Source organism: Microdochium trichocladiopsis, assembly GCF_020744255.1.
Source record: "Microdochium trichocladiopsis strain MPI-CAGE-CH-0230 chromosome Unknown B0I36scaffold_11, whole genome shotgun sequence".
In the NCBI taxonomy this organism is placed as follows: domain Eukaryota; kingdom Fungi; phylum Ascomycota; class Sordariomycetes; order Xylariales; family Microdochiaceae; genus Microdochium; species Microdochium trichocladiopsis.
This window is the reverse complement of record NW_025763554.1, coordinates 324,293-350,639: the sequence shown is the minus strand read 5'-3', so window position 1 is coordinate 350,639 and position 26,347 is coordinate 324,293. Positions and strand designations below refer to the sequence as shown.

Below are 26,347 nucleotides of genomic sequence, written 5' to 3'. Positions count from 1 at the left end.
GTCTCCCGTTGTTATCAGCAGCAAGAACAAAACCATGAGTCAAACTAGCTGGTTATGATTACCTAAGTAGGATTAGATAACTTTGTAATGATTCTCAACTCTAGGAAGCGAGTCTTTCGTCTACTTGGGAAAATCTGTATACTAGTGTAATAAGTAAACATGAATTATATACTTTAGGAAGGACGGCACTTGTCCAGATCTTAGATCTGAATATATTGTGGCCTTGCTGAGTCAGCTGTCGCTGATCCTCAACTTTAAGATGCACTACAGGTGAACCCCGTTTATACGGGCCTCACATGAGCGGATTTCCCTCGCTTCTGCGGATCAAGTGGTTGTCTTCTTTCAAAACACACGCGACTCCCCTAATCCCTCGCGTTCGTCTATTGCGTAAGGGGATACTTTGTTCGTCGCGCGACATGGCTGTGTTTTCGAAGTACTTGCGATCGTCACAGTTACTTGCCACTTCCGCCTGAACAGGGATTATCTAGGTATGACGATAAGCGCCAGGGTAACGCGGAACGCCTTTGTATTCGGAGCCTTATGGGTATTGCGAAGATAATCCGCATAAACGGGGTTTGCCTGTACTACTCGAATGATTGACTCGGGAAGTGTGCCCGTTGCCACGTCATCTCCTTTGGTCACGTAAGCAAGGAGAGGGGCACATTTCCAGCCGTCCACGATTTGACCACGGCCCAGAGATTCAGATGGTGTCTTACTCAAGAGTCAACAAGACTCAACACAGAGGCCCGACATCATGACCCGTCCGCGATCGTTATCCGCTTCGAATACCGTGCGAACCCCGATTCGGAGGCGAGTCCACGCTATAGAGCATCTTCTTGCTGACGACGCTCGATCGTGGCCGACTGTCACAGAAGCCCTGTCGAAGATTTCGTACAAGGATGGGTACTCTCTTGTCGGCGCCGACGTAGGTCTGGCGGAAACGATCATGGTCTGCGCACCATGCAAATCCCTCCTGCAGACTTCGCCCTTAGCTCCATTGCAATCCCATCAGTATCGTGAAATCAGAAAGGAGAGAGACATACCCATCGACGCCTGGCATACACACCACCGTACACTGTTTGCGCTACTGGATTGCTGCTATGGTCATCGCCAGACTTGCTGCTTGTGTGAAGTCCTTTGGCAAGGTCTTCGGCGGCAGTTGTCACGCCAGCGCTCGCTTATACGTATGATTGACAAGCAAAAAGAAGACTTGGCTGGGTCTGCTTTATGTCTGCGAAATGACGGCGTAGTGAGAATCATGTTCGTTGGATCTAGCGGCTTGTTAACTAATCTGCCATTCGCTAAACAACTCGATGCCGACTCCTTAATGTTGCAATTTCGATGGTTCACACTACACCTGCAGCCCAGTATGTGTCCTGGCTCTTTGGATCTTTCTCAAACTAATCATTGGCAGACTCTAACCGGAGGCGAGATACATTACTCACGAAGAGCACAGCTTCGCCCGAAGCGTTCTCACAAATCAGGAGCTGGATAGCCTTGTGCGATGAGTGTCATGGGCATTGCCAGAAACATAGATCAACAAACTCGGGCCGACCTACTCGCTTAATCCTCATAGATCGAACAGACGTGGTCTCTCCCGTCGTTCGTCTAGTGAATTCGCCGCCATCACCGAAATACATGGCTCTCAGTTATCGGTGGGGAGCTACTGGATCAGCAGGCAACATATCGCCCACGAAGAATCTGGACGTAACTATGCTCAACGCCCAGACGGAAGCTACGCTTCGTGCTGGCATACCCGTCTCCTCACTCAGGCGCACTATAAGAGACGCCTGCACTGTCGCCTCCGAGCTGAATATACATTACCTTTGGGTAGACAGAATGTGTATTATTCAAGATTCTCGCGAGGATTGGCAACGAGAGGCTGGGCATATGGCGACTGTCTACAAGAGCGCTACCGTAACCCTAGCAGCGAGTTGCGCTTCAAACGAGGATCATGGAATCTTCCGAAACCGCCGCGCAGATAGACTGCAACCACTTCGTTTGCATGCACTCTCATCGGGGGCACCTCCTGATTCATTAATTGCTACATACGCAAAGTTCCGCCGCAGTCGACCTGGTTCTCTTTCGCCTGGAAGTTCTTCTTCGCCTGGAAGCTACTATGTCTATAGCGACTTGCCCCATCAGAATGACAGGTACCGCGGCAAGCTGGGTTATCTCGGAGATCGCGGTTGGGTCTACCAAGAACGCCTGCTTTCCCCCCGGATCGTGTATTTTAGTGAAGAGCAGGTCTATTGGGAATGCCGCGAGAGTGAAATTAACGAGATAGCGTGTTTGTCTTCTCACTACCGTCATCATTTGGGTAGAAGTCGCCCCTGGGACTTGGTGAGCGTGGGCCACGACCGGCAGCTTCAGCTTCAGGGCGACGAGAAGGCAAGGTGGCACAGATGCGTGCAACATTATGGTAGACTTGAACTGACGTTCCCACAGGACCGACTTACTGCTTTGTCAGGTCTTGCGAAGGAGTATTTCGATACCCAACGAGGTTATCGCCGCATACAAAGTGGAAAGGGGAAGCCCGAACGATACTATGCTGGGCTGTGGGAGCAGACATTCCTCGACGATCTCTGTTGGTACGCCACCACTACGCCCATACTGCTGCCGGAATACGTCGCCCCTTCGTGGTCATGGGCGAGCGTTACCGCCGAATTCCGGTGGCGCGGGCCTCGTGATTCTTACCTTCAGCCGCTTGCTCGGATCAATTCTGTGCATATCAAGCAAGCAGGGCATGACCCTTTTGGAGCTATACAAGATGGTTGGCTTTCGCTTCGTGCCACTGTGAAGCCTATCAAGATCACATTGGTGGGCGGAGTTGCAGTCAAGATTTGCCAAAGAGACAGCACTCCCCTGGGTTTTTGCGTTGAGCAGAACAGCTCCTTGGACGACGAACGATTCGCGAGGTCGTTGACTTGTCTTCCACTATTCTGTTTAGCCCTCGGCTATTACGACCACTTCTATGGTCGCTACAGAACTCATGGCCCCTCCGATCTGGAGAACACAAGAATGCACGGAGTGTGCCTCATACTTGCACCACAAGACCTTATACGACACCAACGCCCTCAACCGAGCGTCTCGGACCACAATAGTCCCCATGATCCTTCGCCGGACTCTCCAGGATTGTCTCAACTCGATACTTCTTGTGAGCAGTACCAGCGCGTCGGAATCGGCCTATTCACCTTTCGACATTCCAATGGCTGGAAACCATGGCTCGATGAAGAAGAAGAGCGTGACATTATCATCCGGTAGAGCGTGGGAAGAACAAGTTTCAAGTTTCAAAAACGTCAAATGGAGGATATGTATCTCGTATATAGCTACGGAATTTGTTCGTTTTACCTCTGCGCAAGTTCCTGTCAAGCAAATACGCGATGCCACACCCAGTAAAGTCTGAAAAGATGTTCGGAGAGACAGCAGCAAATGGTGCACTGAAAGTTGTTCGAACGTTGGATTGGCTTTCCCAATACCGGGGTTTTCCAGGGCGGAACACAAAGCACGAACCCAAACACTTGCTCGAAGCAAACAACACTGGATTCTGTTCGGCGCTCATCCATAAGCTCAATTTAGTGTTCAAATCACGAAAGTCAATCAGATCGAGACCAGCCACACAACCCCCGTGGAAACCGTCATGATCGCGGCCGCGCACATGAAGGGGAGACCGATCCACATCCCTCCCAGCCTCAGACCAGCCCGTAGGCTCTGCGACAGCGCGGGAGCAGCGACCAGGAGGCTCGCTAGCTCCATGATGCCCAGCACGGCGTTCAGCCTGCCCAGGTGGCGGGGCTCGACGAGGCTGTTCAGGAGGCTGCGGAGTACCGAGGACATTCCCCCGCTGAGGGACACGACGACTAGACCTGGAGGCTCGTCTTAGCATCTGCACGAATCTTTTCTGTTCGATCAATTTGGGGAAGTGAATGGTCGTCTACTTACCAGTACAGAGAATCACAGGCGTGTACGCAAATCCAATGAGCGAGAAGCCGATGATCCCGAGAACGCCAGACACCCGAGCGATCCAGACGTCCTTGCTCGTGGCGGAGGCGCTGTTGCTGCTGCTGTTCCTCCCCCTCCTGTGCATCAACAGGAGGCGGCTCGCAAGTGGCATGACGACTGTCAACACGATGAAGTTGCTGATGCTTCGGATCGTGAGTACGAATGAGGCCTAGGCGGAGATACTCGCGTCAGTCCGGGCTGGTTTCTCAAGGCAGCGGATGTTTTCTGGGCAGTTTTGCTTACCTGGCTCCAGGTCCAGTTGTACCGCTTGGTTGTGTATTGTAGCAGCATTTCTTGGACAAAACGCCCAAGGACAACGAATACAAGGGAGATGGTGAGCGCCACTAGACGCTTGTTCGTGGAGACGTATCTCCAGATACGAGATATTTTCTCAACAGTGCTTTGGCATCGTCCTGCCTGCGCGGGTTCCGGAACTGAGCCCTCTGCATCTGACGACGCGGCCATCGTCTGTGTCCTGGACTTGGCTCCGAGCATAGTCCCGGTCTCGGGAAAGAGCATAGTGATGACAAAGGTCGCAAGGAGTATTCCAAATGAGGTGATGAGGAGTCCCCATGCCGAATGCAGTAAGATGAGCCCGGCGAGCGGGCTCGACAAAACCTCCGAGGCGATGTATGTGGCAGACACAGCGAAGAAGACGTCCGCCCTAAACCCCACACATGTCAGTCAGCCAGCCAGTCAGACATCGAAATGAGTCTTTCAAGATCAGGAACCCCTGGCCCCACTTACCTGCTCGAGACTGCAGTGACATCAGCGATAGATGTAAAGATCATCGCGGACATTGTGGACGGCGAGCCGCCGATGAACATGAAGATTGTCGAACAGAACAGCATTGGCGCTGGGAAAACCGGACCAAACGAGACTTGAGCACGAGCCGTCAACTTTTCATGTCGCGAAAGACGCCGAAAAAGATGCTGGCTGAGAACTTACAGACGAAGATTTGGAACGCCACGCTAAGAGTGTAGCCGACTGTCGCGAGAATCAGGATCGGCCGCCTACCCCAGGTATCCGAGAGCATGCCGTAAGGGATAGTCGTCAGAAGTCCCGGGATGACGTCAAGCGAGGACTGAAGGCCCCGGAACGAAGCGAGGCGGCCTTGAACCTGGGTCGTCTTGCACGCAGGGTCGTCAGATGCTGGTGGCCAGGGCAAGCCAGGCTGGACATCATAACATAGTCGCTGCTCGAGGAGGGCGAGCGCGCTTGGGATTTGCAGCCCGGCCTGGAACTCCAGCAGGAAGATGTAGAGGCAGCTGAGAATGACGACCCGGCGAGTTGTCGCGGGCGAGGGGTCTTTGGTAGGGGTAGTCCGGTCAAGGAGAGGCGTCGCCTCCGAAGCGTCCTCGCTACGAAGACTATCGATGGGTCTGGTCATCTTGGTGGTCAATTTGTTCGCCGATGTGGTTGTGGAAGACAGGAGAGCAGCTGAAGTCGCTTGATGAGGAAAGGTCAGATCTAATGCGGCCAGGCCAGGGAGGCAGCTCCGACCAAAGGGGCACATGGACCCCTCGAACTTTTGTTATGGGCGTTGGCCCGATTGCTTGTCAGCTAATCTGACTCGTTGATTGCGGGGAACAATGCCATTTGCATCTGGCAAATTGGCCCAGACGGCTCAGACAAACCTAGTCCTGGCCAAGTGAGGCACGCTCGGATTAAAGGAAAGGCATCCGTGCTCCTTACTCTCACATGGTGAGTGGCAGCATGCATGTGTTGGCCATTGGGTGGGCGGATGGCGCTCCGCGGCGCTCCGACCATCAAGACTGGCACCAACCAACAAGACCGGCGCCAACATTACATCCGACAAGGATGCATCGCTGCCACCTTCCCTGTCAGGCCTCTTGGCAGGCGGCAGAAGGTGTCGCACCTTGTCGGGTTTTTCTAGTCCAACGATTTTGCTCGGTCGCTCGCCCGTATTGGCTTGGACTTGTCCGAAAAAGAATGAAAACGGGCAGGGCGCAAGGTGCTCGTTACTCGATTGATGTTGTAAATCCGCTGGCCATGCATTGGTCTTTCGATGAGCAAAGAAATGCAGCTGGTCTTGGCGAGCATGAGGTCAACGGACGATCAATCTCTTAGTTCCCGTGCACGAATAGGTACTAAATAGCAAGGGCATGAAGTGCGACCTGCCAAATCTGAGCTCGCGGGCCGTACGAAGGCCGATCTGATATAGATTAATGGGTTGCAATATGATTTTACTAAATAGGGAGAAATAGGGAGATGAGTAGCGTTTCTGCGTGAAAGCCCTGAGCCATAAAAGGAAAGATAGTCAGGGCTTCATGATTATCAGGATGTGAAGCCAATTATTCAGTCTTCCAGAAATTCCGCACGTCATAGACAACAGGTACAAGTCAGTGCTCGAGTTCACATATCTATAATACCGTAGCAGTGTTGGCAAAACAGGCCGAACTCTAAATTGATGAACAATGTTTCACTAAAGATATTCCATAGGCTGACTCTTGCCCGGAAGGGGGGGGGGGATCCCGCCACATTTTGAGGGTATATGTTTGCTCATCGCTCAGGGAAGCCCACGAAAATAGATTTGTATGCGACGGAAATTGCCCCGGAATTTGAATCGTATTTACTTACCAACCAGGGCTGTCCCTTTTTTAACTTGCTTTTGGGGCCGTTCTTGAAAACCCAGTCTCAACTTCACTTCGCTCAACCATCTCCTAGTTATAGTCTGTTTCTCCTCTCTAGCCCTGTGAGATCTCTCCTCTCTAGCCCTCTGAGATCTCTCCTGTCGTAAGAACGCGATTCGTCTTGGATTATCGTCCGACCAACGCCGTTTACGGCAAGGATAGTTCTCGCAATTGCCCTCCTTTGCGTGCAGAAAGTAGGTGCGCACCAGGTATTGGTCTGACTCTTGGAAGTCGTCAGAGTGGCGGCTGTTTATATCCCGCTCCTTTACGATCGCGTTATCCTCATGGAGTGGTAATCCCTGATGCCGGTAGTGGCACAGTTCTCCAAGCTGAATATCTGCACATTCACGCGAGGCCGCTCGAGGATCAGCGCCCCGTTTGAGGAGCATGGCTGCGACGTCGAAGTGCTCGTACAGTATAGCGATGGACAAAAGCGATAATCTCGAGTCGCCTCGCTCATTGACGGATCCCGCTCCGTGGGCAATTAGAGCTTCGAGAACTTGACCTTGCCCGGCCTGTGCGGCGTACCCAAGTGCCGTCCACCCGTGTTTATCCCTTGAATTACCAGTTTTGAGATTTTGCGCAATCAGTGGCAGCAGGGATGGCTGTTCATGAAAGGCGTGGTGTATAAAACGAGGCTTTTCAAAGCGCATAGTATATGGAACATTTGGGTCTGCCCCAGCCTCGAGGAGTATTTTGGCGATGATCATACTACTACATAGGGATAGAGGCGGGCATGTATCCCCTGGTGTCGATGTCGCGTTGTACTCCAGAAGAAGTCGTACTATGTCAGCACGACGCCTCCATGCAGCACGCGCTAGCGGAACAATTAGTTCCAGTCCGTTGGAGAGATTCATTGGAAACTTTTCGTCAACGTCGGCGCCGTAGTCCAGCAGGAGCTGGACGACTCCTCTGTTGCCACTCTCTATAGCGTTGTGCAAAGCACTGGGTAATTTTCCGTATGTCCGGCTTCCCGGAGATTGGTTGTCTCTTTCTTTATCATCATCGGGGGTAGGCAAGTGATAAGGTCGAGCCGTGGCGTCGTTCACTAAAGCGCCTCGAGAGAGGAGCAGAGAAACAATCTCAGAGCCGTCCGAGCGGCACGCAGCAGCCAACGAGAGTGTAGACCATGTGCGCCATGTCGCATGAATATCAGCGCCATGATCCAGCAGCCAGGTGACCACCTTCAAACGTTCTTGCTCGTCCAGTGATGTGCCAGAGCCGATCGCGTAGTGCAAGGCTGATCGGCCATGGCTGCACAGCAGGTTCACATCCGCGAATTCCGGAATGCCTGGACATTTTAGGACTCCATGCAGACCAAAACGTACGGCCACGTGTAAAGGGTGCAGGTCACCGGTACCATTGTAGTGCATATGCAGAAACCTGGGTGATAGTCGATGTGCTGAGAACCACATCATGAGCTTGACTTGCTGCTTGAGGCGCAGAAATCCTATCACAACTTGACCATCCTCATCCGCGATAGTGCACCGACGAACATGGTAGTGCCAGTGCATGGCTGCATATGCGTAGAACGGGCGCTGTTCCATGAGTGGGCCATTGGGCGTCCCCAATATACGTCGTCTGCAATTTTCGCTTGTCCAGATGGTTGGGGTAATAATCGAGGTGGGGTAGGACATGTATGTAATGCAGGTTCTGAGAATATCCGCATGAGCATCCGAGAACCATCTAGTAGCCGCCCGTTCTAAGAATTCCTGAGTCGTATAGTGGACAAGTGTAACGACTGATGTGCCCTGGCTGACTGTCAGAAGACCGGCGCAAGCCGATACTATATCATCAATTGGCGTGATGTTCCCACTGTCGAATTCTGTGGCGTCCGGCTCCGTTGCAAGAGCGTGTTGCAACTCCAGTGCTTTCAAGGGTCGCCTACAGAATGCGGTCCACATCAGAGCCTTGAGGGCGGTCTCCCTTTGATCGGGCATCTGACACTTTATGCGCTCCATGGTATTTGTATAAGCTGCTTCATATGACCCCCCACCGTTCTCGAGGCTGTTTAAAGCATTCTCAAAGGACCTGAGAGATCTTTTGCTCTCCAGTGCTTGAAGATGGAGTTGCGCAAGCAGAAACCTGGTAGCTATATCAGCCGAAGTCTTCGAAAACTGCTTCAGTATCACACTCACATGCCACCCGCCACGCGCGCCAGTCTCGAAGATACATTTTGGCGGTAATTTTTGTCCTCTCGCACCGATTTGGGTAGACCGTTCATGTTCTGATTGACATACTGCTGGATATCATGCTCACTTGCACAGATCTCCAGTCGTGGATGGGAGCCAAAGTGGCTGACCAGCTCTGGCAAAGCTCTGGATGTCGCCAAAACATTTATCTGGTCACTGGCACAGCCTTGCAAAGGGTGGCGGAGCACTGCAGCCTGGGATGGAAGCCAGAAGATAATAGGCTAAGGGAGAGCGGTGGCAGAGGTTGTCAGGATAAGGCATCTGTTGGTGGAGGTGTGCCCATCACCAATGCGTTGGAGCTGGCACAGAGGAGGTGCACGGCAGCACTCCCCACCCATCCTTTGGGAACGTGCAGCCCACCACTCAAGATGATGCAGCCTGAGAGCCTTGGCCCAGCACTCCAGGCAAGGAATTAAAAAATCAAAAAAATTGTTGCTGATGCGAATGCAGACCAAAATGGCCACCTCGGAAGCAAAGTCGCCTGCCTCAGCAGCCGAAGCAACCTCAAAAACAAGATAAAAAAGGGCAAAAGGTAACTCCGAATCGGGGAATCGAACCCCGGGCTTGACGGGTCAAATCCTCAGAAGAGGAAATGATGAGAGCGTCAAATGTTAGCCACTACACCAATTCGGATTTGTGATGTGATTGGTTGACGGTGTTGTCTCATATCGTCCCTCATATCATAATGATTTAAAGAGTTGAGTAGCACCCAGGTTTCTTGCTACAGAGGCCGGGCCCTGAACTCCTCGCGGATTCTTCACTCGCCCGAAAATTTTCAATCCGAGTCTGTGAGTAAACATTGGCTGCATTGTTTCCTGCCACAATACTCAGGCTTGACGTAAGATCGTGATAAATCAAATTCCATACCCGACATGACATGGCCCAAAGCCAGTCAGTCACCAGTGGCCAAGCGTATCCTTCACTTTTGAGCAAGCCAAAAGTCGAACCATTGCACAATCGCCGAGAGGCTCTGCTCTTTGACCCAGCCTGCCAAGCCCTCAACATCGTTAGTGAAGTGCCTCTCAGCGAAGAATAAAGCCGGAACCTTGGACGGGCATTCTACGATCAAGTTACCAGCGGGAAACTCACGTTGATAAGGATCCTTCGGGTCGCCCCTGAGCGCAAAACCATGCTCCACGCCCGAGAAGAGCTGGTGGTGATACACCTTCTTCTCCTCCTGCAGGATATCTATCGCGCGCCTGCGCGCCTCGGCGCTGAAAGTGTGGTCGATCTCGGCGCAGGACAAGAAGAGCGGCTCTAAACCCGCCCTCGTTTGTCAGTCAGTCATCCGCGGAGAGAGCACGCCCTCGCAAAGAGAACATACACAGAGAGAGAGAGAACGCAGTCTCAAACAGGTCAAAAGACTTACTCGTGATCTTGCGGAAATGCTCCTCCTTCAAGAACGCTGGATGCCCAAACGCCCCCACGCTGCATATCCCCCGCGCGAGCTCGTCGCACACGTACGGCGCACCGAAGCAGTACCCCGTACAGGCAAACTTGGGCTTGAGGCCCGTGTGCGTCACTCCAGCCAAAGTGGCAGTATTGGTGGTGCTGTTGTTGTTGTCGCTACCGCTGCCACCACCGTACTTTTCCACGACGGCATCGACCCAGCGCGGCACGGCGTCCACAGCAAAGGCGGCGTGCTTGTCCTTCCAGGCATCAAAGTCGAAGCCCGGGGATGTGGTCGTGTCGTGCCGGTCTTTGCGGTACTTTGTCACGGGGTCCTAGACATGTGGTCTCGTCAGTTGTACAGGCTTCTTCTCCACGATCGCTACTTTTCCTTTTCAGGCCCATGAGAAGATGGAGATTGAAGCTCAGGGAATCAAGAGGGAAAAGCCCACCCCGCGGAAATAATCAACCCCGAGGACCAGGTATCCCGCATCCGCGAAAGCGTCCATGACGAGCAGGCCGTTGTTGAAGAACCCCCAAACGTCAGGGAAGTATAGGATTACGTTGCCGTTGGGCTTGACGCCGTCGCCGGTAGGCTCGGTGATGTAGGTCTGCAAGCCGGCGAGGGTCTCGTAGCGCCCGCGCGGGGTGCCCTCGTGGAGAGTGCCCTTGAGGCAGCATGGCCCGCTGGGCTGGGCGAGGTAGTCTCCCGAGGTGGTGCTGGCAGTAGTCGTGCTCGCCATTTTGATGCGGTGTACGTTCTGTGAACTTTTGTTCGTGTTGTTTTTGAGTCTGCTTTCGAGAACGAGGGGACAGCGGCAATCCGTGTTGCCTTGGTGGATCTTGTTGGTGATTGTCGTTGCGATGAGTCGGGCACCATATGGAATCTGAAGATGGCACGGGGTCTGCCAAGCCGCTAATCTCTTGATTTATGGAGTCCACAGCTCATTGGATGTATCTGATAATTGATAATGTTCTGGAGAGTAGGATTGGACAGAAAGCTAAATAATCCCACTTATATAACGTAATCCACGGGTGAGCGGGTCACACGGGTGAACGGGTCACTTTACTGCAATTTAATTGAGGTTCACTTCCTTCTCCTTTTTCTCCACCTCCAATCATGGGACGACAATCAATTGAAAGTGATTTGGTTCTAGCGTTAAATGCGCTCCAATCCGACCCAAAATTAAGCGTACGAAAGGCTGCGCAGATCTATAATGTATCTCGTACGACACTCCAGCAACGATACCACGGCCGAGCTGCGAAACACGACACCCGACCACCCTGCCAGAAATTAACCTCATACGAAGAGGAGAGTATCGTACGATACGTACTCGACCTAGATTCGCGTTCGTTTCCACCGCGGTTAAGTGGTGTTCGAGAAATGGCGGATCGACTCCTCCGCGTACGCGACGCGCCACGCGTTGGAACGAACTGGGCCTCAACCTTCGTACGACGACGACCTGAGCTCCGTACGCGTTGTAATCGAAGAATCGATTACCAGAGGGTCCTTTGCGAGGATCCGGACGCGTATCGCGCGTGGTTTGAGCTCGTACGAAACATAATCGCGAAATACGGGATCCACAATGACGATATCTACAACTTCGACGAAACGGGCTTCGCGATGGGTAAAATCTCCGCCGAAACTATCGTTACGACCTCCGATCGACGCGGGAGGCCAAGAGCCGTACAACAAGGGAATTAGGAATGGGTTACAGTAATCCAGGGCATTGCGTCGTACGGCTATTCGATCCCGCCGTATATCATCTTCGTAGGGAAGGTCCACCTCGACTCCTGGACCGCGAATAGCCCTCTACCGGCTAACTGGGTAATCGCGCTTTTAGAGAACGGTTGGACGATGAACGAGAGAGGCCTAGAGTGGGTAAAACACTTCGATTTCTATATAAAGAGTCGTACGAAGGGCACTTACCGCCTCCTCATCCTCGACGGCTACGAGAGCTACCATTCCGTCGATTTCGAGCTCTACTGCAAGGAACAGAATATTGTCACGCTCTGTATGCCTGCTCATTCGTCGCATAAGCTCCAGCCTCTCGATGTTGGGTGTTTTGGACCTCTGAAACGGGCGTACGGTAAAGAAATCGAAGGTCTAATGCGGGCGCACGTAACCCACGTTTCAAAGGAGGACTTCCTCCCAGCCTTTTATAAGGCGTACGACGCTGCAATGACCAAATCAAACATCCAGGCAGGCTTCAGAGCGACAGGCCTAGTACCGTACGACCCGAATTATGTGATTTCGCAGCTAGATATGAAGTTTCATACGCCGACACCACCAGGTTCCTCTGCTGGACTACCACCCCCATGGGTTTCAAAGACGCCGAACAACCTAATTGAGACCGAATCGCAGACGAAGTATATTGAAAATCGCATCGTACGACACCAGAATAGCTCACCGTCGTCCATTGTTGAGAGCCTACGGCAGCTGAGAAAAGGAGTTATAATGATGGTACACGAGCATGACCTTATGCGCCAAGAGCTCGCCGAACTTCGAGATGCAAATGACCGCCTCAGCCGCCGTCGTCGTACGAAAAGAAAGCAGCTATAGAAAGGAGGGTCCCTCACGATTGATCAGGTAAAGGATTTGAAGGCTCAAATCGATGCGACGCAGCAGTTAATAGCGGAAACGAGTCAGAATAGTGGTCGTACGAGGAGGCCCGAAACGCGCGCGCGACGATGTGGCGTCTGCGGCGAGCCCGGTCATAATGCTCGTACGTGTCAGAAAGTTGTATCTGCCTCTGAAGAAGAGGATTCTGAATAGTTTGAATTGATTTAAGGCGTTGTGGTTAAATTGTCTTATATATTGTCGTACGAGTTACTGGAAGGTGACCCGTTCACCCGTGTGACCCGCTTACCCGTGGATTACGTTATGTGGTTTATTTAACTGCAGAATCAATTGTTAGTAGAAACCCCAATTTGCAGGGGGGGTCGTGCCACCTTCAGATTCCAAATGGTGGTCGGGGTCATAGACCTGGCAAAGTGGAGATGGCTGTTGGAGCTCGGTTGGATTGCCACCGAGAGCCTTCCCTCGAGCTCCGGCTTCGGTCTGGGGTAAGAGTGTGGGGTAGCTTAACCTGGCAGGACTAGGTACTAGATAGTGCCGAAGGGGATGTACGTTGCACGCATTCTTGTGGTTCTCCAGTAGAAGCATTAATCAGACGAGATCTTTCTTTTGCCGTCCTTTGTCCTCCGGCTTGCACCCCTGCTCTAATTGGAAAAGCTGAAGTGAGGTAAGATGTCAAGAACGTCGAATTCCCATGAACCAGATCAGGTACCGAAGCATGTATCTAAGAATACACGAGACTATTATGCAAGAAGTGAACAGAGGATATAACATGTGTACCAAAATCCTGCAAGCAATCTCTCAGATAGCATTCGCGACGGCCGGATTAAGCCTCTCCAGCTTCGCCACCAGGTCCTTCCAGATGCGCCTCTGCGCGGCAATCCCGTTCGTAGACGTGACGTACTTATTTGGGCTGTATCACACAAAAAGCCCACTGGTTAGCAAACTCATTGCACACAGCTTCCCCTTCGAAGCAAGTGAATGCGAGAAAGAAAGGTCATGACTCACGCAGCGACAGCACAGTTGCTCAGATACTGCCCGTGTGCCTCCTTGCCGCTCGACGCGGCAGCATGCACCAGCGTGCGCCCGCCCACCTCGGCCGTCCACAGCATATACCACGAGGACACGACCACGAAGCGGTCAAACCCGGTCGCGTCGCGCGTGATGTCGGTCCGGACGCCGCCCGGGTTGAGCACAGAGACGGTGACCTCGCCGGGCTTCTTGGATGCGGTGACGGCCTCGGCGAGGGCGCGGATCGCGAGCATCTGGACGACTTTGGAGAGTGGGTATCTGTGTATATGGAAAAATGGCGCCGCCAAATGGGGGTTAGCATGGCACTGGGTATACAGCAGGAGATTAAGGAGAGAGACACAAGGAACGAGTGAGAAGAGGAGAGGAGGAAGCAAATGGACGAGAGGGGAGAAAAAGGACAGAAAGAACCTACCTCTCCAGATTGCCAACTTTCTCGGCCCTCTTGCTCAGCCCCTCAATCACCTTGCCCTCCGGCATCTTCAGCACATCATCGACACTAACTAGTCCATGCATCCAGCTTCCCGTGAACGTCAGCACACCGGGCTTCCCCAGCCTGACCGCCGTCTCTCGGAGCTTCGGCAGCATCAGGATCCCGTGGTGCAGACTGTTCACCACGTTGACCGTGATGGTAGCCTCGTCCTCCTCGGCCCTCGAGGTGTCGTACGGCAAGATGCCCGCGTTGCCCACGACCACGTCCAGCCGGTCCAGCTCTTTGTTCACGCGTTCGCCAAACGCCGCGACCGAGGCATAGCTCGCCTGGTCGACCAGCCAGACCTGCACGACACCCGGGCCGCAGGAAGTGGTCTCCTCGATGGACTTCTTCGCGGCGTCGCCCTTGGCCTGGGACCGCACCGCGAGGATCAGGCGGGCCGCGCCGAGCCGGGCAAAGTGGCGCGCGGCCTCGAGGCCCATGCCCGTGTTGGAGCCGGTCACGATGATGGTCTGGCCCGTGAAGGATTGCGTCGGGTACGGAGGGGTGAAGCAGAGTTGGGACTTCATGTAGGAAAGCCAGACTCCAGCCATTTTTGGAGATGTAGGGCGCTGCCCGGAGGTTGCTGTGTGTAGATATGTTGGTTGGATTCAGAGAATAAGGTGTTGAGGCGTCGTCACGTCGGAGGCGAAGGGTTTCGGTCTGTAGTATATATCACTTGTGACCAGGGGATTTCGTGACCTGGCATCGTGAAGCCGGCTCGTCCGAATCTATATATATGTCGCGGGCTTTGTCTTCATGCCATGATTCATTTGTAATCCAACTTCCGACGCGTCTCCACGCCGGATATTATTCATCTACCAATTCTCAGTGAGGCTTCGGCGAATATACTCACATGGCCTACGCCTTCCAGGCATGCTGAGACAGCCCGTGTAAGCAGTCTGCATTAGCCAACGGCGCACTACGCCAAAAGCATACAAAGCCCAGCACCCAATAGCGCGGTCCCAGCCATTAGCGCGATCGAGATTCCGGCCAAGCGGCACTGTGATTGGCCATGTAAGCAGCTGGCACTCTCTGATTGGTCAGGTAAGCAGCTGAGCGAGGTTGCGGCACGATGATTGGCCGTGTAAGCATTTGGGGGCTGGAGCTAGGGGGTACTTATCTCTCCGGGGACCGGGGGTGGAGACAGGGAGACGAGGAGATACGGAGCACACACTCCAATGCCAGCTGATACAGCCGCACGCAGGTTGTGGCCTGATCAGAAGGAGCCGGGCTGGGTTTGAAGCTCGCGACATGATTGGCCGTGTAAGCAACCCACAGAAACCGGCCTGGCTAAGGTGGCTTTGTCCTTCCATGGCGAGACTAGCACAGTCCGCCTCCCTAGGCCCGGCCCGGCGGCGGTCAGCAGCAGAGACAAGGTTGGCAGGGGCCAGCCAGCCAAGCACGGCCTGCTTCCCTCGGCCTAACGCATCCCGATCATCGGAGGCCACCCCTTTCATGCAATGGTGGCCTTGTCTCACCCTGGATCATCGATGGATGCCTGCAGCCTGCTTACAGCTCGTGCGACATCAACCTTCTTATCGTCCGGTTCTCGTCGTTCCTCTCCCACTTCCTCCTGTCCCATCGGGTCGCGAAGCGGCATTCTACTGAGAGCGGAAAAATAACACCCCCGGATTGCCGGAAACAAGCTGGACTAGCGAGGGCAAAATGCACAGCCTGGTCGAGGTATTTTTGGATTCCATGACGATTACTCGGCTTGACATGTGACGAGACGCAAAAAGACGCAGCCGAGTTGCTGACAGGCCGCTTCTTTCTTGCCAGATACGTGGAGCCGAGGACGACTGGACGGGGCTCGGGGACGCCAAGCTGCGGCGCAAGCTGCAGAACCGGCTCAACGTGAGGGCTCATCGTGAGTGATTATTTCTTATTCTTTGCTTTTCGCGACGGCGGAAACTGAAGAGCTGACCTCAACATCCAGGCAAGCGGAAGCTTCTGGCCGAGAAAGCCCGTAAGACGGGTGGTAGTGCTGGTGGTGCTAGCGACGCCATTAGCAATCATGATGCATTAAGCTTTGCGGCGCCGGCATCGGCTCCGCTGGCTACGACAGCATCACGACACCAGACATACATCCAGACGAGGCCTGGAACATGGGGATCATCGTCATCGTCATCGGCGCTTGTCTCTGTTGCACGCACCAGCAACAGCGACGATGCATCCAAGCGCGTGTTCCCCGACATGGAGCCGTGCAAGCTCACGCTGGCGGCGCAGGCGCTTCTCGACCTCTCGCAGATGCCCGACAGGCCACGGCCCGTCCGGGAGTTTGTGTTCAAGCTCCCGCTGAGCAGCGACCACCTAATCATCGTGGTCCAGTTCAACGTGCTGCGCGGGCTGCTGTCCAACATGGCCGCCCTCCGCCGGATGGAGGAGCTTCGGGCCCGGTATCCGGAGAAGGCACCTCCGCTATTCCCAGGGCCATCGTGCTCGCCGTTGTCGTCGCCAGACTATTCCTCGTCGTCGTCGTCGTCGTTATCGCCGCCATCAGCAGACGATAGGGATTGCCACCTGTCGGCAGTCCCAGCCGAGCTCCTGCCGACGCCCCTGCAGCGCAGCACACTGCACGGCGAGTGGATCGACTACTGCCCGTCGGGGACGATGCGGGACAACCTGGTGCGGCACGAGCAGGCGTTCGACCACGAGCAGCTGCTGCGGGACATTCTGGGCAGCGTGTGCGACTCGGGCCCCGGGGGCGAGGAAGGGTGCGGGTTGATAGTGTGGCAGGACCCGTGGTCGCCGTGGGGGTGGGAGCTGACCGAGGGGTTTGCGCGCAAGTGGTCGTTCCTGGTCGAGGGCTGTGACGAGCTGCTGGCGAGCACGAACCGCTGGCGGGCGTCGAGGGGTGAGGAGCCGCTAGTGATTGAGTTGTGAGGGAGCGTGCCTGGTTATTGTTTGTTTGTGGACGACATGAAGGCGGGAGTTCAGATCGTGCGGCAGATTGGGGCCCGTTTGTCGAGGCACGGTGTTGCCTGAGGCAGGCCTTTGCGCTTGCCCTGGAACAAACCGTCCCAACAACACCTCTACACCAACACCTCTAGCAGTGACAGCGCGCCGCGTCATCTTGAGGCGCCGCCAGCTGGATCGAGCCTCTAGACACGATTTCGACACTCTCAGGACACAGCGCGAGCCGGCGACAGCGATCTGACCACGGTCCTTCATCCAGACACGGTTCCTGCGTCTTGTCTCTCCACCATATCCTCACCACGCACTCACGCTCACGAGAGCTCTGAGTCGCCGGCGACGAGACAAGGCCGCAATGGTGGCTACCAAAGCAGGGCAGCGACGCATCAGACTCAGGAGTCCCGGCGCCCCTGAAGCTCAGTGCACCACTACAGTACGTCCAAACACGTCGTTCTCCAGGAGGCCCAGCGACTAATGTGCTCACGCAATCCAGGACATGGTGATCCACATACACCACCATGGCGGCAAGATCTGGCTCCCACGCGGAGGTAACGCGAGCGTCCCGATCCAGTCGACCATCCAGCTCGCCAACGGCGCAATGATTGCCGCTGCTGACGACAACCCCGCCGATCTCATCTTTCAGACACATGCCATCGAAAGCGCAACCCCCGGCAGCAAGGTCATCCTGCTTGGAGACGCGGTTCTCAAGACCCTCCCAGGAAAGCCCATCGAACTCCTAGGAAAGCAGAGCAACAAACTACGCCTCCCACCCGGCACCCTCCTGCAGTTCGGCACGCCGAGCACACCCCATCGGGTCGTGCCATTTGGGGGCGGCTCTCTCTGCTCTCGGCGGATGTTGCGCGATGTCCTGACCCTGTCCGATGCGTCTTCCGTGGCCTTGCCCCAGCCCATGACGTTGGGGCCAGGCGGGTTCACGCTTCAGGGCGACATGGCACTACCGCAGTCTGTCATCCTGACGGGCAACATGGCGGTATCCTCCGGTTCCATCATCCTACCAGAGCCGCCGGAGCTTGATGAGCAGTACGTCCTTGAAGTCGTCATTGACGGCCTCTTTCGGGAGACCTACGTCCCAGGAACTCAACTGCGCAACGGCACCGTGCTGCCGTGGGCGACACGCCTCCCGGCTGGTACGGTGCTCAAACAAGGCTTGCACATCCCGGGCGGCATCACCCTACCCACGGGCACGCTTATTCCCGCAGGTACGTCGCTCCCGCGCGGCACCATGCTTCCAGCCGGTTTGCTCCTGCCTGAAGGTACGCTTGTGCCATCGCAGGTTGATCGCGACCTGAGCTTGCTGGGGCCGGACAAGAAGATTGGGGGATGCCCTCGTGCCGAGACCTGCCACAATGCCAAAACTCACCCTGACGTCAAGGACCTTAGTATCAGGGGTCGTAGCCTCAAGGAATGCTCAGGCGTCGAGCCCGCTGGATCTTCTTCGGAGGATCTCATCACCTGGGATGACTAGGATTTCCATGCTGGCTGTCGAAGATGATTGGGTCACGTGATGTGCGGCTATTGCTTGGGCGGTCGTCAAAAACGTATGGTCAGGTAGAGATGACAGTTCGCGACGCGGGAATTGGCAATAGATCCTGGCAGGAGCACATTGATAGCATATCCAGGATCAGAACTCGCAGACTCCCAATCGAGCCCCGCTTAGACGACTTGACACACTCAGCTACTGTCTGACTCCATTTTGTGCAATCCTGCGCTCTGCTCCAGTCGTCCGTCCATGTTTATGCCCAGCAGCCTCCGCAATCTCCACAGCAAGTTAGAGCACACGCGGCCTCTGAATGACGCTGACTCCGTTGTCAAGGTTGCCTGTATCCTGGCTAGGCAACGTCCCAGCAGCGCCGTACTCGCCTGGACCGACTGTACAGTGTGAGTGTGAGCCATTTCCGAACTCGACCAAGCTCAAATGTAAGAAATCTGCTTGGGCCGTGCAGACTTACCAGCGACGGCCCCGGGCGCACAACCCGACCAGGGGACACCGGCTCGGTCGAAGCTCACCGGCCGACCGCATCGGAGCGATCCATGCCTCTCCCATTCTTTGGCCATGGTTCGATCGATGCGATGCCCATGTCTGAATGCGCGCATCGAAAGTAGGCCTGCGTAGTCTGATCAGCACGACTGGCCGCTTCGTGTCCCAGGCTGAGAAGACGTCTGATCCGAAAAAAGGTAACTCCAAGCTGGGTGGTCCAGCGGGCCGGGCCAGACTCCGGCAGATGCATTATCCGTTTTTGGTCGTGCCGGCGCAAAAGTCCCCTTGGCAAGGGTACTCCACACCCCGCGTCTCCCTCTCTCTCCTCCGCCTTGAGCAAGAAAAAAGGCGAGAGTAAGAGCTTGTGGTCGTCACTGATCAATGAGCTTGGTGCTCTAGTGCGGTGAAACAGCCCGGGCTTGTCTCACTGGAGAGAGTCAAAATCTGGGTGAAACCGCTCTGGTCGACGCAGCCGCGTAATGCGGGGAGGAGGGTCGGAGACGATGTCAGACACGGCATGAATTCACATCGAAGTTCAAGTTGGCGTTTGGCTGTGGCTGGTTTCTAGGGAAAGGCGTGCGGGCTGGGGAGATTGATGCACACAAGTCTTTGCGTCCAAGGTTGATCATTACCATCATTGGGCACAACGCGTGAACTTGACTTGACCCTGCGAGAGCCAATTGTCGGGATCTCCAAGCTTTTGGACCTTTAGATATGTATACAGGCCAGGGAGATTCGAAGCCCGAATCTAATATGTATTTACACGCGCGGCTTGTGTTTTTTACAGGCCGGCAGTTGGAAGAAAGGGCCCAGAGCAAATCCCAACTTCTGCCAGTCCGGGGCAGGGGTGGCTGGCGTGCGGAACGGCCCGTCTCAGCCTTGCGCGGATCATTGACTGATTGGCACTTGCAGTGGACTGTGGCGCGTTCGATGCGGAGGATCGGATTAGTTCTCTGCCTGGGCCTGCAGGAGCGGGATCTCCCGTATGTCTCCGGCAGACTGGGGAGTCGCCCCTACCTCACCGGGGTGGAGAATGTGGTTGGGAAAGACGATGTTGGAATGGGAGTGAAGGGAGGTCGGCCGGGGTGCACGGATCGCCGTGTTGACTTGATTGAACGGTCGTCTGCGGCACGATTGTGGAATAGGGTCTCATGTGTACCGCTACTTCTGGACAAGGTTCAAGATAGCGAGGGATTTGTAATGGATCTCGACGAGGTCATCACGCAGATATGGTGGCCAGAAGGCTCTCTGAGAGCGGAGGGCGAGTTGTCACCTTACATGGATGGAGAAGTGTCGCGGGTGCAAGCTATAATGTTTCTCTTCCAACTTCAGGTAATCAAGAGCATGGGCGAACCGCCAATTACTTTTGATTACTGTGCTTAGGCCTTCTTAGTTGCTTCGAATGCGCGGTACTACGTTTAGCCCTTTTGCGTTCCACCCCGTCCCGTCCCGTCCCGTGTGTCTTGCGACTCAGCAGCAAGCAAGGGATGTGCGGGCCTGCCACCGACGACGTCCATGATCTGCACAGGGATCCCACTGTCTAAGACACCATGGCTAAAGTATCGTCATGTCCGGGTGTCAGCAACTGCGACAGTTTGGCAAAGGAATTATACATGCTCCATTATTAGAGTATAAAGGTCGGCCTTGTACTCCTCTACGCATGTGGCCTTAACATTTTACTCTGTCGCGGAAGTCAAGAGCAGAAGATCAAAGCAGAACGCTGTTGACCATGGTGAAGTCATCATTAATTATTGGCCTGCTAGGGGTTTCGTGCCTCGACAGTGCTTTCGCTCGCAAGGCGGCACCGAGCATTGAGCTGCCATGGGGCATCTATGAGGCCAGGGAGCTCGCGGAAGATCCAGAGGTAAGACGGTCCAACGAGCTCGCCACATCTGCTCCCTTCACAGCTAACAATGTGCCTTCCAGATCTACATTTTTGAAAACGTCCGATTCGGCGAGATTCCCGAGCGCTTTGGTGCTCCGCAGTTCCCCTCGTGGACCAACTCGTCCGTGCAGCCCGTCAGTGACGGTCGAAACTGCATCCAAATTGACCCTTCGGTGCTCAAGAACCCCCCAGGAGGCGAGAACCCCATCGACGCCCCCGAGGACCCTAAGGAGCCCCACGTGCCCGAGTCGGAAGACTGCCTGTTCCTGGACATCTACGTGCCCAAGTGGGTATTTGATGAAGATTTCGACGGGGGGCTGCCCGTCGTTGTCTGGATCTACGGCGGTGCTTTTGCCTTTGGCGCCAAGAACCACGGCGGGTCGGTGCTGTACAACGGCCGCGGCATCATCTCGGCAAGCGAATACCAGACCATCTTCGTGACGGGCAACTACCGCATGGGAGCGTATGGATGGCTCGCGGGCGACTACATGCAAGGCGTGGCGCAGCCAAACGCTGGCCTATATGACCAGGCGCTCGTGTTCGAGTGGGTGCAGAACCACATCAGCAAGGTCAAGGGCGACAAGGAACAGGTCAGCGCCTGGGGCGAGTCCGCGGGTGCGAGCTCGGTCCTGCACCACCTTATCCGCGAGGACGGCAAGGTCGACCCGACCTTCAAGACCTTTGTGGTGCAGAGCCCTGCCTACCAGTGGGCTTGGGACAACAAGCCCAATGGCGGACTGGACCAGATCTACAAGAGCTTCTCGGCTCTGGCTGGCTGCGGCGAGGAGTTTGACATTGACTGCCTGCGCGAGTCCAAGAACATGAGCGAGGCAAATCAGGAGCTGTACAAGACGGTCGCCACAAGCGGCTTGTTCCTCCTGGGCCCGTCCGTGGATGGCAAGTGGATTACCACGCTGTCGCCCCTGGCCTTTGCGAATGGTGAGTTATTCCTGAATGTTGTCACAACAAGCAGCTCCGCACGAAGTAATAGAACTAACTCAAAGCGCTTTAGACAAATACTGGAAGTCCAGCATCGAGTCCACCATTGTCTCGCACTGCACCAACGAGGCCGCCATATTCAGGCCGAAGTACGTGACCTCGGAGGAGACGTTTGACCAGTTCCTCGAGTCCTTCCTGCCCGGCAGCGGCGCCGCGGACCAGCGGGCGGCCATCAAGAAGCGCTACGCCTGCCGGATCAACTTCCTCGGCGACTGGAACAAGTGCATCACAACCGTCATCCGCGACGCCTCCTTCACCTGCAACACGCGCGACCTCTTCTCGGCGTACCCGGACAAGACGTACATGATGCGCTACGCGTTCCCCACAAAGGACCTCGCCCACCACGGCTCCGACATGGCGCCCCTGTTCACCAACAACGCCACCGAGGCGTACCACATGCTCACCAAGAACGGCATGAACGAGACCGATGCGACCCTGTACTCGGCCTTCCTGTACTTCAACAGGATCCCCCTCGCGTACAAGGTCTACTTTGCCAGCTTCGCCGCGTCCGGCGGCGACCCCAACGTCCTCCAGCAGCAGGGCAAGGCGCCCACCTGGCCCCTCGCGGACGGCAGCGACGGCGATTTCATGAAGGATGTGATGACGGTCCGCATGGCGAACTGGGAGGAGAGCGCGTTCGTCACGGACGTCGAGGACCGCCAGAACGCCAAGGGCACTTGCGAGTTTTGGACCGGCGTTGCCGGCGCGATCGCTGGTTCAGGGGGCGGGTCTTTTATTGCAGGCAACAACTTTGGAGCGGAAGGTCAGATTCCAATTGAGCTGTAGGAGTAAATCAAATGGTTAGATGCAACTTTTGATGTATATCGTTGGTTGCCAACGGGTTGTGGTGTACGAAAACGGTAGATTAGGCATCACGGACTGTAACGGGCTGAGTAGAGGGAAAAACAAGATTGACACTTTACGTAGCAATGAATTATTTTCCTCGCTTTGCCTGCCCATGCTTGTGATCATGCAATCCGACATTATGCTTGTCAAGCGCCATAATCTACTGGCGATTCCCTTTTGCAATTTGGCTACCGTAGGAAAGAAATTAGGGGCGACTCTCTCGCCAGGCGGATGACAAACCCAGAAGGCAACCACTATTAGTTGGCACCTCCTGACTAATATAACGCACGCTGCCAGATAGCCCCCCCCCCCCAACAGACCCGACCATCAGGTTCCGGTCCCTGAAAATGAGGGGTGATCGAATCCTTCCACCGTTGCAAGGATACAGGGACCTGTGGTCCTCAGCCGTGATGGGACCCTGGCAACGACGGGTTGTGCAGGGGGAGCAGGAGCCAGGTCTTGCCCCAGGTCTGGCCTCCTAGAATTCTGCCAAGGCAGAATTACCATAAGTGGTATGGGCCGGGGGATCTGTACGGCCAGGTCCGTGTGCCGAGATCAGGTCATTTCTCTGGTCCGAGATATCAGCTTCTCATGCAATACGAGCCGAATACGAGAGGCACCCGTGAGGGATTGCGGTATTGACTTCAATGTTCCAAAATGAGGTAGGTATTGGGCCTGGCAGAGCTGAACTATGACTGGGTATGAGTTCAGTTGTCCTTCGGCCCAATCGGGGTGTGGCATGCAACCAACTCGTGGGAAATTATTTTGTGGATGGTCTAGTGCGTTGAGAGTTATGAAAGGTGTAAGGATCTGATTTAGTGAGGGAAACGGCAATGACTCTTTCTCACGCATTTGTTGCCCACTAGCTGCATCAAATCGGAGACGCAATTCCAAGGGGTCACAATCATGAATGCACCATGAATAGATTGTATCGGCATGGCTGACTGAGCGCCCATCTGCACGTTGCCCCTCCACTGACCTCTTTCGACCGAATCTCGACGTGATCAACTTCGTCCAGGCTTGGACTCGAAGTTTGCGACATGTAGATCTACAATATGATCGAACGTTTTGATTAGGAAATCCTAGATCTTGATCAGAGAATCCTAAAGCTTTCTACTATTTGCTTCGACTCCACGGCCTGGCTCGTCACTGCCGAGTTTTATCAGACTCGGACAGGCTGGACAGGGTTGACTTGTGTCGTGCAGGAAAAATGACGAATCACTCGGCACGCAGTCTTCGATCAGCCGCATTACCCGTAACGGTACAGGCACATGCAGGTGGGAATGAGGTAGAGCATTGTTTCCGGAGTTCGTCTGCCCCTCATCCGTGTGCCGCTCGTGAGCGAACTTCCCCTCCACGAGCTTTTGCTTCTGGCCACATCCAAGCTGTGATACGAGACTGCTGCTCTCTTTAGTGCTAGCACCCCCGCGTCGACATCCCTAAAGCACGACCATAACATCGCAACATGCCAACAGTATTCTTGTAAGCTATCTTCTGTCTATACACGTGGGGTTTCATCGTGGAGAGGGACCGTCTCGACTGACTTCCACACGCGCACTGGGAAAGCATCGGGGCGACCGGCCACATCGGTGGTGCGATCTTGCACCTGTTAACCAGCAAAGACAAGTTCACAAAGGATCTGCAAATCCGAGCTCTAGTCCGGGACTCGGACAAGGCTACCCGCCTCCAGGACAAGTTTCCCAAAGTGAAGAACCTCGAATGCGTGGTCGGCGACCTGAAGACGCTCGACGTCCTTGAGCGCGAAGCTGAGGCGGCAGACATTGTAATCAACACGGCTCCTGACATCACCCACGACGATGGCATCAACGCTGGTATGTGGCGCAGTACAGGTCGACGACCCCTGAAGTCCTGATGACTCTCTTCAGAATCACGTGTGCGGCGTGTGAATGAAGTAATTAGCATGACGAGACTCGACCGCTAACGTCACATCGTCAAGTCCTGGACGGCCTCTCGGCGGGGCCTTCCAAGGCTTACTACATCCACACCGCCGGTGCGTCTCTGATCTGGGACGAGCCGACGGGCAACCCAGAGGCCCGGGAGTGGGACGACATTGCCGACCTCGAGGACATCAAGAAGCTCGACGTGGCGCACACGCACAGCCAGACCGACCGGCAGGTCCGTGCCGCCCACGCGCCGGGCAAGCTGCACGTCGCCATTGTCAGCCCCGTCATGGTCGGCGGGATGAGCCCCTTCTCGTCGGAGCACCCGGTGCCGATCAGCACTGGCGCTATCGTGACCACCGCCCGGGGCTTCGGGACGGGGTTCTAGATCGCCGAGGGGAAGAACCAGTTTGGCTGGGTGCATGTGGACGACCTCGCGCGCATATACGAAGGCCTGGTCGCCGACGCCCTGGGCTCCTTGGCCGCCGCCGCAGCCGGGGACCCGAGTGATGTTACTAGTGCCGATGCTACCTTATGGGGCCCAGACGCATACTACTTTGGCTCGGCCAAGAACTATATCTTCCACGAGTGGATGCAGGGGATCGTCCCGGCCCTGCAAATGACCCAGCTGATAAAGACCTCGGATATCAAGTCTGTCAATGTCCACGAGGCCGCGCGCAAGGCTCTGTATGGGGGCACGAGCCAAGAGTACGACGAGAACGCGCCGCCTCCACCCGAGGACTCGTGGGCCATGCACATTGCCATCATGTACGCAATCAACATGCGGGTGCGGCCGTCGCGGGCGGCCAAGTTGCTGGACTGGAAGCCCGAGAAGGACGTCATGGCAGACTGGGAGCACATCTTTCAAACGTTTCTGAAGCGCGAGGCTGCCGAGGCCGCAGCAGTAGCAGCAGCGGCGAAGGCCTAGAAGGAAACCCCCCTCCCCGCTCCGCCACCTCCGCGCCGCGCGCGCCCTGTGCAATAGCATCACGTGTTATCATGTCCGGGGAGCTCAATGTCCGGCAGGGTTGCAATGCGATTGGAGAGCATCCTGGTGGAGGATTGCGGCACAGTCTGCGCTTGCGATGGGGTTGTGATCGCCACTGGGTCTCGAAGCAGGCAATATCCTGGCTAGGCTAGGTCTTCTGTCGGCTCCAGCGAAACCGAGATTGTCCCCAGGGGGTTGGCCGGGCTTTGCGAGCCGGATCATCCGCCAAGCCGGCCGGTTGCGGGCCTGGCGAGACCCGTCGTGTGTCTGGAGTGTCTCGATTCACAAAGAGGAGGTGAGGCTCCGTGGTAGTTCATCCCGCGATCGACTCGTAGCTCAGTCTGCTCGATTCCCGTCATGTCACTTGGTTCCAACAGAATGGCTGTCTGATTTGCAGATGAGCGAGAGCTGGATTGGGGTCATACAAATGTATGGGCTTCTTGCAAACACTACAACAGGTATCATGAATGAAACAAAGTACTCGTCTTCCGAACCGG

General features: G+C 55.2%; 9 protein-coding genes and 1 non-coding gene across 10 annotated transcripts; 5 read left to right on the top strand and 5 right to left on the bottom strand.

The window, feature by feature from the left end:
• The first annotated feature begins 701 nt into the window (after positions 1–701).
• B0I36DRAFT_435453 (heterokaryon incompatibility protein-domain-containing protein) lies at positions 702–3,388 on the top strand. Its single transcript, XM_046162765.1, has 2 exons — positions 702–1,367; positions 1,415–3,388. Exons 1-2 carry the CDS (start codon positions 755–757, stop codon positions 3,262–3,264), a joined length of 2,463 nt encoding a protein of 820 aa, XP_046006323.1. The 5' UTR covers positions 702–754; the 3' UTR covers positions 3,265–3,388.
• A 212-nt stretch (positions 3,389–3,600) lies between these two features.
• On the bottom strand, positions 3,601–5,296 carry B0I36DRAFT_221187 (major facilitator superfamily domain-containing protein; the record flags this gene model as incomplete). Its single annotated transcript, XM_046149024.1, has 5 exons — positions 3,601–3,866; positions 3,943–4,171; positions 4,246–4,666; positions 4,750–4,882; positions 4,951–5,296. Coding segments are annotated over 5 exons (1,395 nt in total), but the record flags the coding sequence as incomplete, so codon positions are not given.
• Positions 5,297–8,284: 2,988 nt separating this feature from the next.
• On the bottom strand, positions 8,285–8,710 carry B0I36DRAFT_218956 (uncharacterized protein; the record flags this gene model as incomplete). Its single annotated transcript, XM_046149004.1, has 1 exon — positions 8,285–8,710. A coding segment is annotated over one exon (426 nt), but the record flags the coding sequence as incomplete, so codon positions are not given.
• Positions 8,711–9,384: 674 nt separating this feature from the next.
• B0I36DRAFT_t176 lies at positions 9,385–9,481 on the bottom strand. Its single transcript has one exon. It is a non-coding gene; the product is annotated as a tRNA-Glu (tRNA).
• Positions 9,482–9,487: 6 nt separating this feature from the next.
• On the bottom strand, positions 9,488–11,205 carry B0I36DRAFT_335243 (dienelactone hydrolase). The gene is made up of 4 exons (XM_046155441.1): positions 10,690–11,205; positions 10,218–10,572; positions 9,938–10,105; positions 9,488–9,835 (listed from the first exon to the last, which is right to left on the bottom strand). The coding sequence occupies exons 1-4, from the start codon at positions 10,978–10,980 to the stop codon at positions 9,768–9,770; spliced, it is 882 nt and encodes a 293-aa protein (XP_046006320.1). The 5' UTR covers positions 10,981–11,205; the 3' UTR covers positions 9,488–9,767.
• Positions 11,206–13,579: 2,374 nt separating this feature from the next.
• B0I36DRAFT_297516 (putative short-chain dehydrogenase/reductase family protein) lies at positions 13,580–14,992 on the bottom strand. Its single transcript, XM_046151923.1, has 3 exons — positions 14,349–14,992; positions 13,824–14,152; positions 13,580–13,728 (listed from the first exon to the last, which is right to left on the bottom strand). Exons 1-3 carry the CDS (start codon positions 14,868–14,870, stop codon positions 13,617–13,619), a joined length of 963 nt encoding a protein of 320 aa, XP_046006319.1. The 5' UTR covers positions 14,871–14,992; the 3' UTR covers positions 13,580–13,616.
• Positions 14,993–15,869: 877 nt separating this feature from the next.
• B0I36DRAFT_35422 (uncharacterized protein) lies at positions 15,870–17,395 on the top strand. The gene is made up of 3 exons (XM_046157282.1): positions 15,870–16,002; positions 16,099–16,186; positions 16,256–17,395. Exons 1-3 carry the CDS (start codon positions 15,985–15,987, stop codon positions 17,200–17,202), a joined length of 1,053 nt encoding a protein of 350 aa, XP_046006318.1. The 5' UTR covers positions 15,870–15,984; the 3' UTR covers positions 17,203–17,395.
• B0I36DRAFT_35418 (uncharacterized protein) lies at positions 17,396–18,838 on the top strand. Its single transcript, XM_046157275.1, has 3 exons — positions 17,396–17,665; positions 17,726–18,452; positions 18,626–18,838. The coding sequence occupies exons 1-3, from the start codon at positions 17,588–17,590 to the stop codon at positions 18,631–18,633; spliced, it is 813 nt and encodes a 270-aa protein (XP_046006317.1). The 5' UTR covers positions 17,396–17,587; the 3' UTR covers positions 18,634–18,838.
• Positions 18,839–20,781: 1,943 nt separating this feature from the next.
• Positions 20,782–22,969, top strand: B0I36DRAFT_388335 (Carboxylesterase; the record flags this gene model as incomplete). Its single annotated transcript, XM_046161239.1, has 4 exons — positions 20,782–20,824; positions 20,995–21,095; positions 21,158–22,055; positions 22,129–22,969. 4 exons carry the CDS (start codon positions 20,782–20,784, stop codon positions 22,899–22,901), a joined length of 1,815 nt encoding a protein of 604 aa, XP_046006316.1. The 3' UTR covers positions 22,902–22,969.
• Positions 22,970–24,426: 1,457 nt separating this feature from the next.
• B0I36DRAFT_368099 (uncharacterized protein) lies at positions 24,427–25,790 on the top strand (the record flags this gene model as incomplete). The annotated part of the gene is made up of 4 exons (XM_046159562.1): positions 24,427–24,443; positions 24,528–24,793; positions 24,919–25,190; positions 25,251–25,790. 4 exons carry the CDS (start codon positions 24,427–24,429, stop codon positions 25,788–25,790), a joined length of 1,095 nt encoding a protein of 364 aa, XP_046006315.1.
• Between the last annotated feature and the right edge of the window lie 557 nt (positions 25,791–26,347).